Source organism: Dermochelys coriacea, chromosome 1 (genome assembly GCF_009764565.3).
Source record: "Dermochelys coriacea isolate rDerCor1 chromosome 1, rDerCor1.pri.v4, whole genome shotgun sequence".
Classification (NCBI taxonomy): Eukaryota; Metazoa; Chordata; order Testudines; family Dermochelyidae; genus Dermochelys; species Dermochelys coriacea.
Genome location: NC_050068.2, coordinates 157,178,476 through 157,194,360, shown reverse-complemented (window position 1 = coordinate 157,194,360; position 15,885 = coordinate 157,178,476). Strand labels below are relative to the sequence as shown.

At 41.6% G+C, this 15,885-nt stretch overlaps 1 protein-coding gene across 4 annotated transcripts; it reads right to left on the bottom strand.

The window, feature by feature from the left end:
• Positions 1–502: 502 nt before the first annotated feature.
• On the bottom strand, positions 503–15,419 carry SIK1 (salt inducible kinase 1). Of its 4 annotated transcripts, none has more exons than XM_043506600.1 (14): positions 15,320–15,419; positions 14,092–14,315; positions 12,955–13,071; positions 10,258–10,321; positions 9,868–10,029; positions 9,267–9,391; positions 9,029–9,152; positions 7,922–8,145; positions 7,410–7,559; positions 6,493–6,615; positions 5,981–6,203; positions 4,896–5,168; positions 3,944–4,175; positions 503–3,274 (listed from the first exon to the last, which is right to left on the bottom strand). In XM_043506600.1, exons 2-14 carry the CDS (start codon positions 14,242–14,244, stop codon positions 2,869–2,871), a joined length of 2,376 nt encoding a protein of 791 aa, XP_043362535.1. In that variant the 5' UTR covers positions 14,245–14,315; positions 15,320–15,419; the 3' UTR covers positions 503–2,868. The 4 variants fall into 4 exon arrangements, with proteins under 4 accessions (XP_043362535.1, XP_038233448.1, XP_043362541.1 ...); XM_038377520.2 differs by having other exon boundaries at positions 15,161–15,417; XM_043506606.1 differs by lacking the exon at positions 15,320–15,419 and adding an exon at positions 15,161–15,293 and having other exon boundaries at positions 503–3,362.
• Positions 15,420–15,885: the final 466 nt, after the last annotated feature.

Here is a 15,885-nt window from a genome sequence, read left to right as displayed (position 1 = left end):
TGAAGGAAAAAATGGAACCGCTACAAGAGCCAGAATCCTCTGTGTTAGCTGTAGTGCCTTACTCAGCCTAGGGCCTCTCGGCTCAAGGGGACGCAGCTGGAATGCTTGTCTACTAGGAACAGAATCTAGCTTAAACCATTTGCATTGCATAGACCATGGTACTGTCAGATACCATCACTTGATTACCACAGACGTGGGCTGGATTTTGACATTACCTACAGGTGAAAGGCTCCATTACCAGCCATCTAAAACAGCTATTCCTCTTATTTAGTAATGTAATAAAAATGCCAGTAATGTCCTATGGATGCAAGTTTTAAATGAAGTCTAAAATCCATAAATCATACAGAAATAAGCGAAGTTGATATGTCAGAGCATCTCAGAAGAAAAAGCCCTGCAGAATCAAGTTACAATACACAAGACAAAAATATTTTAAAACATTTTTATTTAAATATTAAATAACACATCAATCATTTTGGTGTACATTTTTTATTTTAACATAGGAAATAAAATGATCTGTTCAGTCATGGTAAAAAATAAAACTATACATCTTAATTAAACCAATCACATAGTGTCTTTAAATAGCCTATTGCATTGCAGTCTGCAGAACAGCACTGTCAAGATATCTACAAAAACCAAACATTAAAAGTGACCTCTTTCTGCTCCAGGAATAATTCCTAAGAGGCTCTACACCAATTGGAAAAGGAAAAACAAACAGAAAAACCTATGAAAGTAAAGTGCTTGTCATTGCTTAGAACAGGAAACAAAAGACTTTCTGTGGCCTTTGATCTATGGCATTAAAACAAATATTGAAAAGAAAACAATTCTGTGTATTAAGTAAGTGTGCTATCTCATGTGACAATGATGGCAAAGTTGCTGCTTTGTGATGAGCTGGCTTCTTCTCTCCCTCCCCCTCTTTAAAAAAAAAAAACAAAAAGCAAAAAAACACTTTGCAAATTAGCATGAGACTTTGGTGTTTTCTCTGCTACAAGGCACCAACCAGTCGAAGATTCAATCAAAGTCATTTCCCTACACCTTGAAGCTTCCAGACCACATAGCAGCAGCAGCAGCAGCAAGCTGGAGATATATCAATACAGACACGCAGATACTGTACACAGATAAAAAGGTAATTTATGAAAAGCCACAGACACTGAGCCACATAACATCTTTACCCCTTTCCCCTCAAACCAATTAACCTGGTTGATCTTTGGCTTTTTTAAAAAAGTAGGGTTTTTTTTGTTTTTTTAAAATGTGTAATACTGCAGGTTACAAGAAGCCAAGGTAACTTGAAGGCACCCTGTGTCACACTAAAGACCTGGGTCCTTTAAGCATTTAGATAGAATTAAACTATTTTTCTGACATTCAGATGGTAACTTTTGGCTAAACTGGCTCACTGCTTACTCACCTGCTACCAAAGCTGAACCCTCACCCCAATAATTCTTGTAGGAGGTTATGGTCTATTCTCCCCTTTATACACACAAACTTCCATTGACACCAACATAAGTCACGCTCTGTCAGAGAGGGAGTTTACACCAGAAACACAATAAAAGCATATTACAAAGTATAAAAAAATAAGTAGTGTATATATTGTTTTCTGCTTCCTATTTATACACATATACAGTATTAAAAACCATACATAAAAACACCTAATCAAAAACCTCATTGATAATATGCCAAAAAAAACCCAAACAAACCAAACCAAAACACCCAAAGATTGTGCTCTTTCACTCAGTTTTAATCGTTTTGTTCAGAAATAGCTGTACTCCTTTAGGAGTAGAATTCTGTTCTAGCCTATTCCTTTTGTCTTTGTATAATTATAACCTCGATATTGCACGTTTCCCCAAGAGTCAGTTCTAGCTGGACCCGGATAATGAAATGCGTAAAAATGTAATTAGCAGCAGAAATAAAATGTGCAGCACTAAGAAATATCCCTCAGGCAACTTCAAAGGCAACCTCTGGGAGGCTTTTTGAAAAAAAGTAGTTCCACCCCAGAGCCCAATTTTACTAATTTCAATCCCAGTGCCTCTGCAGGAATACACAGAAAACAACTTAGACAACATTTATGAAAAGATTCCTAGAGATTTAGAACAAAACAAAAAAAAGACATTACACAATTTAGATCATGATATCAGGGGATAAAATTCCAAGAAAGATTAATTGCTTCTGTGCTAACTATTAGAACTTGTTTTTAAGCTGTTCTAGCTGATATATCAAGCAAGAAGTTCACAGTTTTCATTTAAAGCGTAAGTGTTTTTAGGAAGGAGGTGTTGGTTCCTTTAAAGTGAGTATCAACTAAACAAAAACAAATGGCAATGCTTCCATTTTTAATTTTATCAATGCATAATGTTGCATGCCACTGTTTTTTTTAAGAGGTAATCAGCTTCACAAGCCCATAGATGAATATTTTGAAAAAGGGAGGCTCTGGTCCCTTCTTTGAAAAGTCTCTCCCTGCTGTGTCACCACTACTGACAGCTGTTAAAGTCTTGCATAACAGCAGAGCTGTATTGGTCTGACTTAAGTACAGTACCAAAGTGTTCTACCCAGCCTCATCCATCCCTGCTTCCCACCCCCTACCGACCCCTCATTTCACCCTTCATTATTTTTCTTCAAAAACATTTTTCAGTTTCTATTCATATTTGTTCAGTGCAAGAATAATAGAAGCCAAAAGAAATACATATTGCTTGTTTCAGTTCTATAAAGTTGTTAGCTTTCTGAACCAGACAGCCTCTTCACATACTTCAAAAATTTATTGCTTCTGAGAGTCACTCATCCACACGCCACCAGCAATCCATGGAACTAATGCTGTGGAACGATGATGGAAGTCCTTTGCAAAAATAAAAAGAGGGATGTGAGCTACAACAGCAGGAGCTCTCATTTCACCAGGACAAATTTCCCCAGCTGGCTGGAAGTGAGGTCCTCCATTTCACAGTCCCCATTCTGCAAAGTGACAGCATCGTAGCTCGGAGACTGCACAGAGAAATTGTTGGTGGTAATCGGAGAGACATTGCTGCTGATGTACAGTTGAGTGTCTAGAAGATGAGCAGCTGAAGACACTGGTGAGACACTGACTCCAAAGAGGTGAGGTTGGAGCAGCTGGGTGTTGCCACCAAATGCCAGCTCAAATGAGTTCTCCCTTCGTAGCTCTGACAGCAGAAGAGAGTTAGATGTTTTGTAAGTGCCTGTACTGTCAGGAGAAAGGACGCAGCGTGTGGCAGACACCCGAGAGGGCTGGTGACATGTTGGCTGGATCAACTGGTGATGCTGTAACTGGAGCATTCTGAATAAGATTCCAGAGTGAAGGAAATTAATACTTCTTGATCACACTGTTCTTCCCTGTAGCACTTCCCTAACCACTGCCGACTTTACTGGGACAATTAAAAGCATTTTGAGCAACAGTTTAGTAAAACTAGATACAAATATGGTAATCTTTGGAAGTTACAACAGCGAAATTAGGGCACAATTTGGTCCACTATGAATATACATTTGAGTGACTAAGAACTGTGCTTCACTTGTGAGCTGTAACTCTACCAAATTACACGGCCCTATCTCCATGCCACAGGAAAGTATCTTTCCCCAAAATTAAACAAAAATAAAGCTCTGACAGGCAGAAGTAGTATGTTTTGCCCTTCCAATACATATGGCACTTGATGTGACTATCTTAAAATCTACGTGATGATCTTAAAACCTAAGAGCTCCTGTGAAATATATAGGTCGGCATTATACTCATTTCACAAATACATAAGCAGAGTTACAGAGAAGTTAAGAGGCTTGTCCACTGTCACAGGGCAAGAGCCTGGAAGAGAAACCAGTCGTCCTAACCCTCAGCCTCATTCCCCAACCAAAAATGAGGTACTACGAAAAAAGAACAGCTCTTTGCAGAGGAAGTTCAACAGGGATTATATGTCCCCGCCTTCCTCAAGTCTCTATGCTAAGCATGCTTTCTCACCTCTGCTGTTGCAGCACCTCCTCTAGCAGGCTTCGGCCCTCTCTGCTGCTTCCTCCGTTGCTGTACATGCACGTGTTCTGCTGAGAATGCTGGAAAGGGCTCATGCCACTGCGTGCTGCCCGAGCTGATGAAGACTGGCACACCTGGCGAGCAAAGCCCTTGATTTTGTTCAGCCCAAGGAAACCTTTGGCTCTAGCATTCTTTCGTAACTGTTGTCTAAATGCCTTCAAGCCTAGAGGCAAGAAAAAAAAAAGTGTATTCATCATTAGCATTTTGCCTGGATGCTCATCTGGGTGCTTCACTTCGTCATTGATCAGCAATTCCCAACCTCACTGGGCAACTGCACTAGTTTACCAGAGTGAGACTTCAGGTGAAACAGACACTTCACATTCATCTGCATGCCCTATAGTCAACAATGAAGCTTACGCACTTGCAAGACTGTGGTTTGGGGCATGTACAGATGCTCCCCAGGTTACGCAAGAGCCGACTTACGCAAATCCGCATTTACGGAAAAAGTTCTGTAAGCTAGAAATAGGGAGGTTTTTTTTAGGGAGGAGGGGGGCGCATAACGGTTGGGTATAACGTTACTGACTTACGCAAAATTCGAATTACGCAAGGAATTCTAGAACAGAATGATTGCATCAAGTCGGGGAGCGTCTCTACAACTAGATTGGAAGTGGGCAGTAGTGGCGTACTGGACTCAGTGTAAAAGAGCAGAACACCAAGAACAGCTGTCAAAGAAATGGGAAATTCTATATTGGTACATGGATTTGGGAACCTCTGGGGTAGGTGACTTACATGAAGTCAAGTTATCCCTCATGTTCTATGGCACTATCATGATGGATACAACAGAAGGCCCTAAGATCGATAAGTCAGAGTAAGCTTCCCAAAATATTACCATGTTGCTAACTAGAAAAGCGTACAACCAACTATACAGCAAGAAAGGAATTACCTTGAGTTAATGAGGTATCAGATGCACGTCTTCCTTCCTGGAAGCTGACAGGCAGCAAAGAAGCACCTCCCATGCAGTCCTGGGCTTGCACCCCTGGAGTGTCAGACTGGGAAGTCAGAAACGGTGATGTCATCCTGGCTGTGGCTGGGTTACCAGTCATTACTTGATTTGCCAAACAGCTGCTCAGAGCCACTGAGCTGTTTGAAGATGAGGTGAGGCAGCTGTCGGAACTAGTTCCTTCTGTGGGGCTTGTCGAAGAGGAAATGACTATGCCTACAGATGAAGGGGAGAAGGGGAAGGTGAAGAGAGAACATTTCCAAAATGGTGTACAGGAAGAAAGAATTGCCATCACATTAGTCTGTCCACCTACACTGCAACTATACATAACCTGCCAGCATCAGAAGTCTCAGATAACAATAGAACAGCAACTCAGGTTGTACTAGGACATGATTCCATCAAGGGTTGCTGAGGTCAAAAACAATCTGAATTCAGTGTTCACTTGCAACCTAGTGTGCACACTCAATGTGGAATTTGTTTCCCTGAGACCAGCACTTAACTGTGTGCTATTTGGCGCTAGAGCCCTAACACGGATTTTTGTTTTTTTTTTAAATTGCACAAGGCTCTCCCCTGCTCCAGCTAAGTCAATGGCAACGTTTCTATTGATTCCAATAGAGGAGAGACCCTACTTACTTTATGAGGTTTTACTGCAGTGGAGGGGTGCAGGAAGAAGTTGGAGGGTATGATATAAAGAAAGAACACTTCCCTTTAAAAATATGTAGGTAATTACTAAAAAAACTCCCAAACTACTGCTAGCTGGCGTCTCTCCCAAGTAATACAACTGGGCAATATTATGTAATTTCTAGGAGAGTTTTCAGAAACCATGTTATTTAAATTTAAAAAAAGATACCCAATGAGTGAACATTGCAGACCATTTACTACTGACCTTCTCTACTCTAAGTCAGAATGGTGGTGAAAATAGCAATTAATCACGGATATTTGCTGTATGCAATCTTCTACGGGAGCCGTCACTGTAGTCCACCCCTCACAGCCCGTATTTCAGAGACCTTCCTCCCTGCAGAACTTACATGGAGGGGTACACGGATAGAAATGAGTAGTGACTTCAGCCAGCGTGTGCCTCCTGCTGGTGTTGCTGGGGAGGTGAAGAGGGTTGTAGGCCTTGATTTCCTCCTCCAGGTCTTTCTCCTGCCTCACCTCCTCACTAATGGTGGTTTCTAGCAAACTGTTGGGAGAAATGGAGCGATTCCTGAAGAGACCATTGAAGTTGGGATCCACAGGAAAGAATACTGGCTGCAAAGACATTAAAATACATGAAATAAGTGAAAAGCTATTTGTTTATTTTTGAAAAAATATTCTCATTTGTTAGAGCTTTGCAAAGCCCTTCACTGTGCCTTTATTATGCATATTGTGATGAGAGGGCATTGTGACACTGTATTTATATCTTAATGTTTAAATTTTGGGGAGGGAGGGGTGGAGAGGCAGAAACAGGCAAGTGCTAAATATACTTTTAAACCTTTGTCATGTCAAATTGATAGAACAATAAAAACCGGGTGGGTGACATTTAGCTGAGAGCACCAACCTGTAATGGACTGTTCATGTCACAATCCATTTCTGCTTGCAAGGATGACTGAATCAAGTTCTGAGGTTGATGGTAAAGCAGAGATGATCTCAGGGATTCACTTGCAAGGCTGTCTTGAGGCATCTGAAGGCAAAAAAAAAAAAAAAAAAAAGGATTTAGAGAAGGCATCCTATAAACTGCAATTCAAAACTTCAAATGTTGTTTGCATACTGAGTTTCTAAAGCATCTTCAGTCCAAGCTTCTCAAAACATTTGGCAAGAATTAACAAATTTACCCTCTCAACACACACACACACACACACACACACACACACACACAAGTAGGAACCCATGAAGCTCCCTTTCACAGATGGAAAAGCTGAAGTACAGAGGTTATGTCACCTCCAGGCAGTTGTCTTAAGAAGTCTGTGGCAAGCAGGGAATATAACCCAGATCGCCTGATGTCAATTCTGTGTCTTAATCACCACCCCAACCATCCCTTCTTTTTGTTAAGAAAAGAATGAAAGAAAAGAAAATCTAACTGACTCATGGAACCTCTCTGAGGTGGCTGTAACAAGGAACCAGAGGAAGTTAAATTGCTGTGCTTATGAAAGGGTATATTTCAATGAGAAGCCTGATCATTTGGTGAATTACTGACGAGCATTGGAGAGAGACTGTTCTTTGGACCATAACTAGTGCCAGTGATTAGGAAATGGGCCATTAGTATTCAATCAAGCACCAAATTCAATCAGCAGCCTGCTGAAGAATGGAATACTGTACCCTTTAGTTTGAGGACAGATTAAGTTTGACTCAGAGGACCTCTCTATGGCTTTCCCATGACATTAGCAATGTCTGCTAAATAAAGTAAATGATACATCAAATGAACAGAATAAGAATACCAGCAGATGTGACTTTACATTAAATAATTCACCTTCTTACCTCAATGTTGCTGAGCTCAGAGCTCCTTGGTCTTTGCTGACGGCCGGTCACTGGACGATTGGACAACTGGTTGTTTCGGTACTCCTTGAGGCGCTCCAGGAGAAGGTAATAAATTGCAGCAAAATGGTTGTAGCTGCTGTTTTGTAGAGACTAGAAGATTATGAAAAGGATTCTTGAGATACAGATAAATCAACTTAAAGAACTCAAAAAGCAGCAACAGGGGCTCAGAGTTTAACAGCGCTGTGTCCAATAATTTGTGGATAAATTTTACTGAACGTTATATAGTTACATTGAATCAAAGTTAATTTTTGATCACACACACACACACACACACACACACACACACACACACACACACACACACAAATAAAACTGAGTAGCTAACCTCTTGTTCTTTCCTAAGTAATTGGTTTGCATGCAAGTGTTGTCTAACCATCGGCACTTTATTAGTGAATGAGCAAGTATCTAAGAAGTAAGCACCACTCATACTAGCAGGGCAAGCTACGGCTCACCTCAACTGTTCTCCGCCTATCAATGCCAAGAGTCTGCATGATCCCGAGGACTTGCTCATTGTAGTCACCCAGGTTAGAGTTGTAGTTCTGCATGGAGAAGGACAAAGATTGCTGCTGCTGGAGAGAAGGGTCTGCTTGCATCCACTTGTGCTGCTTTATCTGGGCAATGGTTATTCGTTTAGTTGGGTCCACAACTAGCATCCGTCGGATTAGTGTTTCACAGTCTAGACAAAAAGAAAATGCCTTTAACAAGTGGTAAAAATAAAAGCCAGCCACATACAAGCGGCTATTAGTTATTTTACTGCTGCATTTAGACAGCACTAGGAAGTCTCTTCAGCAACATTATATCAGACCAGTTTTAAGTGGGTGCAATTCTACAGATGTTTCATCCACTTACAGTAAATCTGAATTTGGCACATAGTCCGTTACGTACACACGCTCCTGTTCTGCATGTTAGCACTTACTTGTATGTAAGCAGCTTTGATTATATTGTTAAGATTAAATTAGGTAAGGGATACTATTAAGGCCTAGGTCACAGTAGTAACAATATCCTTTAATTCCCCTTTTCACAAGGTTGTTCAAAAATGAGCTAGATTGCTAAACCTTATAATTTTTACTTTCCTTGATAGCATATTCTGAAATTTTAAAATATACCACTTGTGTACAGTTACAATATTTTGAGAACTACACCCACCTAAGAATTACAGCCCAATATCATTAAAATGCTATTTAAAAAAAACAAAACACTTATTTCTCCAGCAAGAGTGTGAATTAGCCATTAAAATAAATAAATAAATAAATCTATACTGAATCTAAAAAAGAAAAAAAAGTGTAAACCCTTTAGATGCATAACAGATCCCAGGAAAGAAAATGTGCTAGTGTATACTGCAAGTACAACACTAAAGAAACTCTGCTGAAAACCTAAGAAAGGGAAAGCGCAATGTGCGATTGCAAAATATTCCCATCTGTCATTGCCCTGAAAAGATACAAACGCAAAATCTAACAGATGGAGAGGCAGAAAACTGATTCCTTCACAAAAGACCCAGATTACCAATCAACCCCCTGTTGGTAGCCCCTTTTCTGGTGTTAAGATTCCAGGAAACGTACCTTGGGACATGAAGTAGGGGATGCGGAATCGTCCCTCCAGCACTCTTTGTCTCAGAGTTGGTAAATTGGGTCCATCAAAAGGCAGAGAGCCACAAACGAGGACATACAGCACCACACCAAGGCTCTGTTAACAGAAAATAGCACAGCATGTAAGGGACTGGAGTACAGTTAGCAATCATAAAAGCCCAGAAAGAGTTTGATGATGCATAAAACGTGAACGCTATAGAACAAAGCTTACCCATATATCAAGGTGAGGTCCTTCGTATTCCTTGCCTTCAAAAACTTCAGGAGCTGCATAAGGTGGGCTTCCACACCAAGTGGAGAGGGGCTCCCCTGATTTGTAGAAATTTCCAAATCCAAAGTCTGAAGTAAAGAGAAGAGTCTGAAGTGAGACTTCATTAAATACCAGGTTAACATTTCAAAATCAGAGTAAACGAAGGAAAACCATGACTTAAGGCTTGCCTACATGGTGGGTAATACACAGTACAATTCCCTAGTGCACTTAGGGGAATTTTACCGTGCACCAGCAGGGTCTACATGGATCAATTAATGTGTTATATGTTAGGGCACTTAAGAAATCACACTGCTGTAGTATGCCTTATCTCATCAAGTACACAAGCCCTTATTGCATAGAAGTTCTACACATTTAACCTAGGTTTTTTCAACAAGAGGATATATTCAGAAAAATAGTACTATCAGTATGTGCATCTATACAGCAGTTTTTAAAAGTTTTATTTTATTGTACATATTTATAGGATCACCTATCTCTAAGACTATAGAAACAGGATTTCATTTCCTGCTTTATATTTTAGCAAAAGTAACCATGTAAATGTTCTCACCTGCTAACTTGATATTCATACTCGCATCTAACAGAAGGTTCTCAGTTTTGAGATCCCTGTGCACTATGTGATGGCTGTGACAGTATTCCACTGCAGAAAGGATCTGCCAGAACTTCTTTCGAGCTTCACTCTCGCTTAAGTGTCCATTGGAAGTCAAATGATCTGTAGCACACAAAAATAAATATGAACAAGAATTAACACCTGGCAGTATGTTTTCATTATCCTGACAAAGCTGCATTCACCACTTGGTATTTGTGACACCTGACTCCGACTTCTGGGAAACCTTTAACACTATGTCAAAAACATATCTTATTACCTTACATGACTACCAACAATAAAGTAGGGTTTTCTAAATCTAGGTAAGTGTTAGTTATTTCAGTGAGAACTTACCAAACATTTCTCCATTTTTTGCAAACTCAGTAACAATGTAAAGCATATCCTTTGTCTCCATAACCTGTCAAGACAAAAATTAGGACATGTGACAGATCTCAAATTGTTTTTATGAAAAAAATGCATGTCCTAAATCTAGAACCTCTTAGTGCAATTATTTACAGCAACTATAGGCAGCAACCCAAAGGCTTTCATTCCTGAACCGCAGTACTCCTTTCACATATAGAGCTATTCAGAAAGATAATGAATTAATGCTTGCATAACTAACATACACAATTGCTTGCTTCCTCCATATTCTTCCCCCCCCCCCCCCCATGCCCTCAAATGTCTATGAAATAGGCTTATGGAGTATTTCGGCAAGCTTTACTTCAATTGCAATACATTTTTAAATGAAAACAGAGTTCAGTAATCGCTTTTGATCACTCAAGGACATTTTAAATTAAAGAACGGGTTTCTGGAATTCAAGGACTTTCTGCTAAAAAGGCTAGACGATACTGAGATCATTAGAGCAGATATTTACAGCAAGAACACAGTGAAGAAGCGATATCATATACCCCAGTCCCACCTGGTATCAGATATGATACCTTAGCCTGCAAGGTGACAGCTCTGCCGGGCAAGCAACAAAAGCTTGCTGTTTGAGCAAACTGTACTGCTCCATGTCTGTCAACAGCAAGCATCAATCCTAGCCAAAAGTTCATTTACTGAGCTAGTACTGATTTACTTTTAAACATTTGCTACTGACTTCTATAAAATGGGTCCCAAACTAGCCAATATACTTCCTTTTTTTGGAAGACCCCCTCCAATCCCCCAAACCAAAACAACCGCATACAGCATTTCACATATTTATTTTCCTTTTTGTTTCAAATGTTAACATGAACCATTTACCGAGAATGGCTCTTCAATGAGAATTGTATTTTTTGCTCCTTCGGCAGAGGCTTACAAAAACCAAACAGGTGTCAATGCTACTTCAGAGGCCATAATTTTCAACTTTCTTTGAAAAAGGATCTATGTCAAAGAGAGGGAAGGGAGCGCTCCTCTCCCCTGCCCTCTCCCTGCCATGCCACGCACAAACGAAAACAAATAAAAAAAAGGGAGAAAAGGAAGCAAGGTTTCCAATTTTAAAAAACTGAAGAGAAGGAGTTTAAGTGTTCTGGGAAAGGTGCCAGCTGGATGAAAGTTAGATGCTGGTGTTGAAACTAAAACACAAAAAAACCCATCAACACTGATATGTCATCTAATTCCACCCCTACTTTTCAGACACCAACAAATAGGTACAATATCAGTTACAACAACAACAAAAAAAGAGAAAATTCAGTTGGAAAGTTAAACTATGATCTATTACCTGTGTCATTTGTTCAGTTAAACAATCTGGTTCAACAAGGTGGGATTTAAGCTAATTTTTCTAGAGCCTTGAAATACAATTTTCACCTGCATCATTCCACTGAAGTGCAATCCACAGAACGGTTACAATACCTTTATGTATCCTATATAGCTCTACAGGCAAGAGTGACGTCAATCAAACATTAATGCCAAATAATGTTTTCACGACTAATAATATAAGATCAAGTACTCAATGGGTGTTAAGCGCTTTAATAACCAATGTCTTCACTTAAACACCTGCCTTACTGGCTCTTCTACTCTACTGTGTGTTAATTGACCTCCACAACAGTTTAAAAAAAAAAAAAAAAAAGTAAAGATCCAAACTGATGATAGTATTTTCTACTTCACACTGCATTTCAGACCTGCTGCTAGGTTTCTTAATCCATCATTTACCCTTCCCCCCCCGTCACAAACAAATCGTGATACCACATCTTCTTAAATCCACATGGTACTGTTTAAGACGATTAGGGGGAACTTACACCAAATGCCAATTAGATCAAATACAGTATTTAGCATTTGCAAAGCAGCCCTTGCTCATCAGGCAGCAGTGATCCCATTTTCTGCACAGCACACTAGTTTGTCCTTACACTTAATACTTATTGGAACAAGAACTGAATTAAATTAAAATACCCACACACAAAATAAAATGTGGAAGATGTTGGGGTTTTGGTTTTTTGGTTAAGTTTCCAAAACTAACAAACATGATTAGTGTAAAGAGCAAACAAATGCATAATGGCCTGTAGCTGTAAAGTCTTTAAATAAAAGGTAAAAAAATGCATTTTTTTTAATTCACAAATTTTAGAACAGCTCAGTTTGACCTTTGATTCATTATTTGCGAGATTTCAACAAAGATGACGTTCAAGTTTGGTTCTGTTTTATTTTACAAGAGCTTAAATTTTGCTAGTATAATGTGCAAGTAGGATATTTCTATAGCTCTTAAAAACTGAAAAAGCAGAAGAATCAGGAGGAAAACGAGTTCCTTAATAATACAAGTAGCCAATTCCATCAATTTCAAGATCAATTCTATTTGATCCAAAACTAACTTGAGTCAATTTTGACTCTTTCCACTAAAATTACTTAAAAATTAAAAAAACCCACTGAGGTTAATCATATGATAAAGCTGCTCAAAGAGAACACTAAAAAAATATATTAAATACAATGCTTATTGTATTTGTTTAAATACTTCAAAAAAGTACAATGTGAGTTCTCTCCCTGCACGTGCAATTTAGAACCATGTGCAAGATAAGATCATTAGCAACCAAACCCATGGGATGCAAGTAGCCCTAACATGAATGCAATCATCAGAACAGACCTTACCTGATACAGCTTGATAATGTGGGGATGGTTCAAAAGCTTCATTATCTGGACCTCTCTATAAATTTTCTCCAGGTTGCTTGGATCTAATCTTGTTTTGTCTATTATCTTTATTGCAACCTATAAATTTAAAACACAAACCCAGACAGATATAAAATATGTACTTATGCTGCTGAAATTCTGAATAGTTCAAACAAAACAATTTTAAAGTGTATAAGTTCTGCCAAACTGATTCTTGTTTCCATTATTAAGTGCAGGCTATATTATATATTTTAATTTCTCTATTTCACATAAAAAGGTTACACATAAAGTAATGAACAGAACTATAGTTCTCAGAGTAGCAGCCGTGTTATTCTGTATCCGCAAAAAGAAAAGGAGTACTTGTGGCACCTTAGAGACTAACACATTTGTTAGAGCATAAGCTTTCGTGAGCTACATCTGATGAAGTGAGCTGTAGCTCACGAAAGCTTATGCCCAAATAACTATAGTTCTGATTTCTGCAAAGGGCAAAGGACCTATTAAGTCACCTAGTCCATACCCCCTTAATGCAGGATCATCCCCGATAAACTATTTTCTATTGCATTGCCTAGTCTGGTTTTAAACACACATATTACAAATGTAGTTTAATTTATAAACCAACTAATAAGAAAACTCTTTACTCATATATAGATTTAAAAATGCAAAATTCTTAGGTTTTTTTTCTGAATAAACTTCCTCATTTAATGAAAAACAAATTAAGAAAGTCTAAATAAGATTTTATGCTCTTTCTACACAAATTATTTTAAATTTGCACAACCCTAGCTACTCTCTAAGAATCCACATAGGGCTAAATAATTAAACTGAAGTGTTAAAACAGTTGGCAATATTTTCTTAAATCTATTCTTGTGTTTTTATTTTACATCAGATGTGTTTATTATACCACTAAGAAACGAACAAAAAACCCTCACCTATAGTTTTATCAATTATTACTATCACACACTATACAAAATAGAATCAAGATGATAGATTATCAGAGTCTTACTGTATGTTAGTTTATTTCACCACATTTGAGGAGGTAGGGGGAAAAACTTACCCAGAAAGTTTCATGCCCTTTAAAATTTGGTTTCCTATATGAAACTATAGAGTAGATTTCACACCCACCTGCGTTTTGGTTACTCTGTGCCTGGCCAGCTTTACCACTGCAAAATTTCCTTTCCCCAAGGTCCTCTCAATATCATAAAATCCAACCCGGAGAGGCCTTCGCTGGGCTTGACTTGGAGTGGGAACAGAGGTATAATCTGACATGATCACCATGGCTTAGATTTTGGTGGGCAACAAGCAATATTTAGAAGGTATGCATAAGCGCTCCTCTTTAAGCCTTGCACCTGTGTAAAGATAAGAGACGCTGATAAATCAAAAGGAGCTTTTGCTTTCTCCTCCAGATGAAAACTAACAACACTAATCAGATTTTAAAGGTTTCACCGAATCTTTAAATTGTGCAGGGTGGAAAGCTTTGAACTAGTCAGGCAGACCGCACAACCCAACTTCTTGGAGACACGGAGCAACTTTCGCCTGCGCTTCGCTCAGAGCCCGAGGTTAGTTATGAAACGGCCCGGGAGAGTCTCTTCCTAGCAAACGCCCGGGATTAGGGACTGGCCGCGAAGAGCGGCTCATAGAGACACCCCAGTCCCGTTCACAGCCATGCGCTTTTCCGATCCCTGGGATCCAGCCCTCCACCTCGTTCCCCTTGGAAGAGCTTCCCAATCCTAGCGGCCAGGTGCCCCGATTGAATAGAAACACTCCCAATATTGGGGCTTTGTCTTATGTGGGCGCCTACTACCCCGCACCTCCCGCCCTCATTCTTCACCCTTGCTCTCTGGTCACGCAGCCGCTGCCAACCCAGTCCCCCAGCCCATCGCTGACAGCAGCCGCCCCCCACCCCACACTCTGCCGCAGCCCCGAGCACCCGGCAGGCACCGCAGCGCTGCCCGCGGAGCCTCCGCGACCCAGCCACAGGCATCCCCGCCGGGCGCGCACTGGGCTGCGGAGAGGAGCCCAGCGCCCGCCGAGGGGAGGGGGGGATAACTTGGCACTTCGGGGCGCTTCGCTCCTGTCCCCGCCGCGGCCACGCTTCCTCCCGCAGCTCCGGCGGCCAGCGCTGCCCCAGCGCCGCGGCTCCCCCCGCCCGCCCCTCAGACAGCGCCGCCGCCGCCGCCGCGGCCCCGGGTACCTGCGCGCGGGGGCTCCCCAGTCCCCGGCTCTCGCGGCGCTACTGTTCCAGCGGCTGCCTCCGCGCGCTCTGGGCGTGCTGCTGGGGGCAGAGGAGCACGCGGGATCCCTCTACTCCCGCCCACTGCCCCCCCCTCCTCGCCCGAAAACCGAGACAGACCCATTGACGTCACTTTGACGCCAGAGGGACGCGCGCCCAAGCGCGAGGCTGAATGAGAGCGAGACATCGGGCCGTTGCCAAGAGACGAGCTGTTCTGACGCGCGGGCTGATGGAGCCGTCGCCCCGGAGACCAATGGGCGGTGACGTCAGGGCAAAAGGGGGGGGGGGGGGACAACCGGGCACCTGTCCCCGGCGTCACGTGACCCGTTTGTTATCATTGCGGGGTCGCCCCCTGCTGGAGCCGCCGCGGCCCGGACTAACCCCCAGTGGGCGGGAGCCGGGCCATGAATTAACCCTCGGCGCGCCGGAGCCGAAGTGACTCAGGAAGCCGCCCCAGACCACATGAGCCCCTGACGGCTGGGACCACCCCGGGGCCCTTAACCCCTGCGGGGCCGGGGCCCAGCCGGGGACGTTAACCCCGCGGTAGCCCGTCTGCACTCGGCAAAACATGTATTTTTACCATGGGGGTTCCTGGCCTGGGAGTACCGTGTGGGGCACCCTATCTAGACAGCGGGCTCCGGTGTAAGTGTAGCCGCCACGCTCCCTGGCACCAACCCCCGGCAAGC

What these genes read in the sequence shown, in the direction of transcription:
- SIK1 (XM_043506600.1), bottom strand. Translation starts at nt 14,244, where the DNA reads ATGGTGATCATGTCAGATTATACCTCTGTTCCCACTCCAAGTCAAGCC. An exon ending in GACCTCACCTTGATATATGG is followed by an intron (nt 9,153 to 9,266) that starts GTAAGCTTTGTT and finishes TTCTGTTAACAG; the next exon opens with AGCCTTGGTGTGGTGCTGTA. An exon ending in ATAGGCGGAGAACAGTTGAG is followed by an intron (nt 7,560 to 7,921) that starts GTGAGCCGTAGC and finishes ATAATCTTCTAG; the next exon opens with TCTCTACAAAACAGCAGCTA.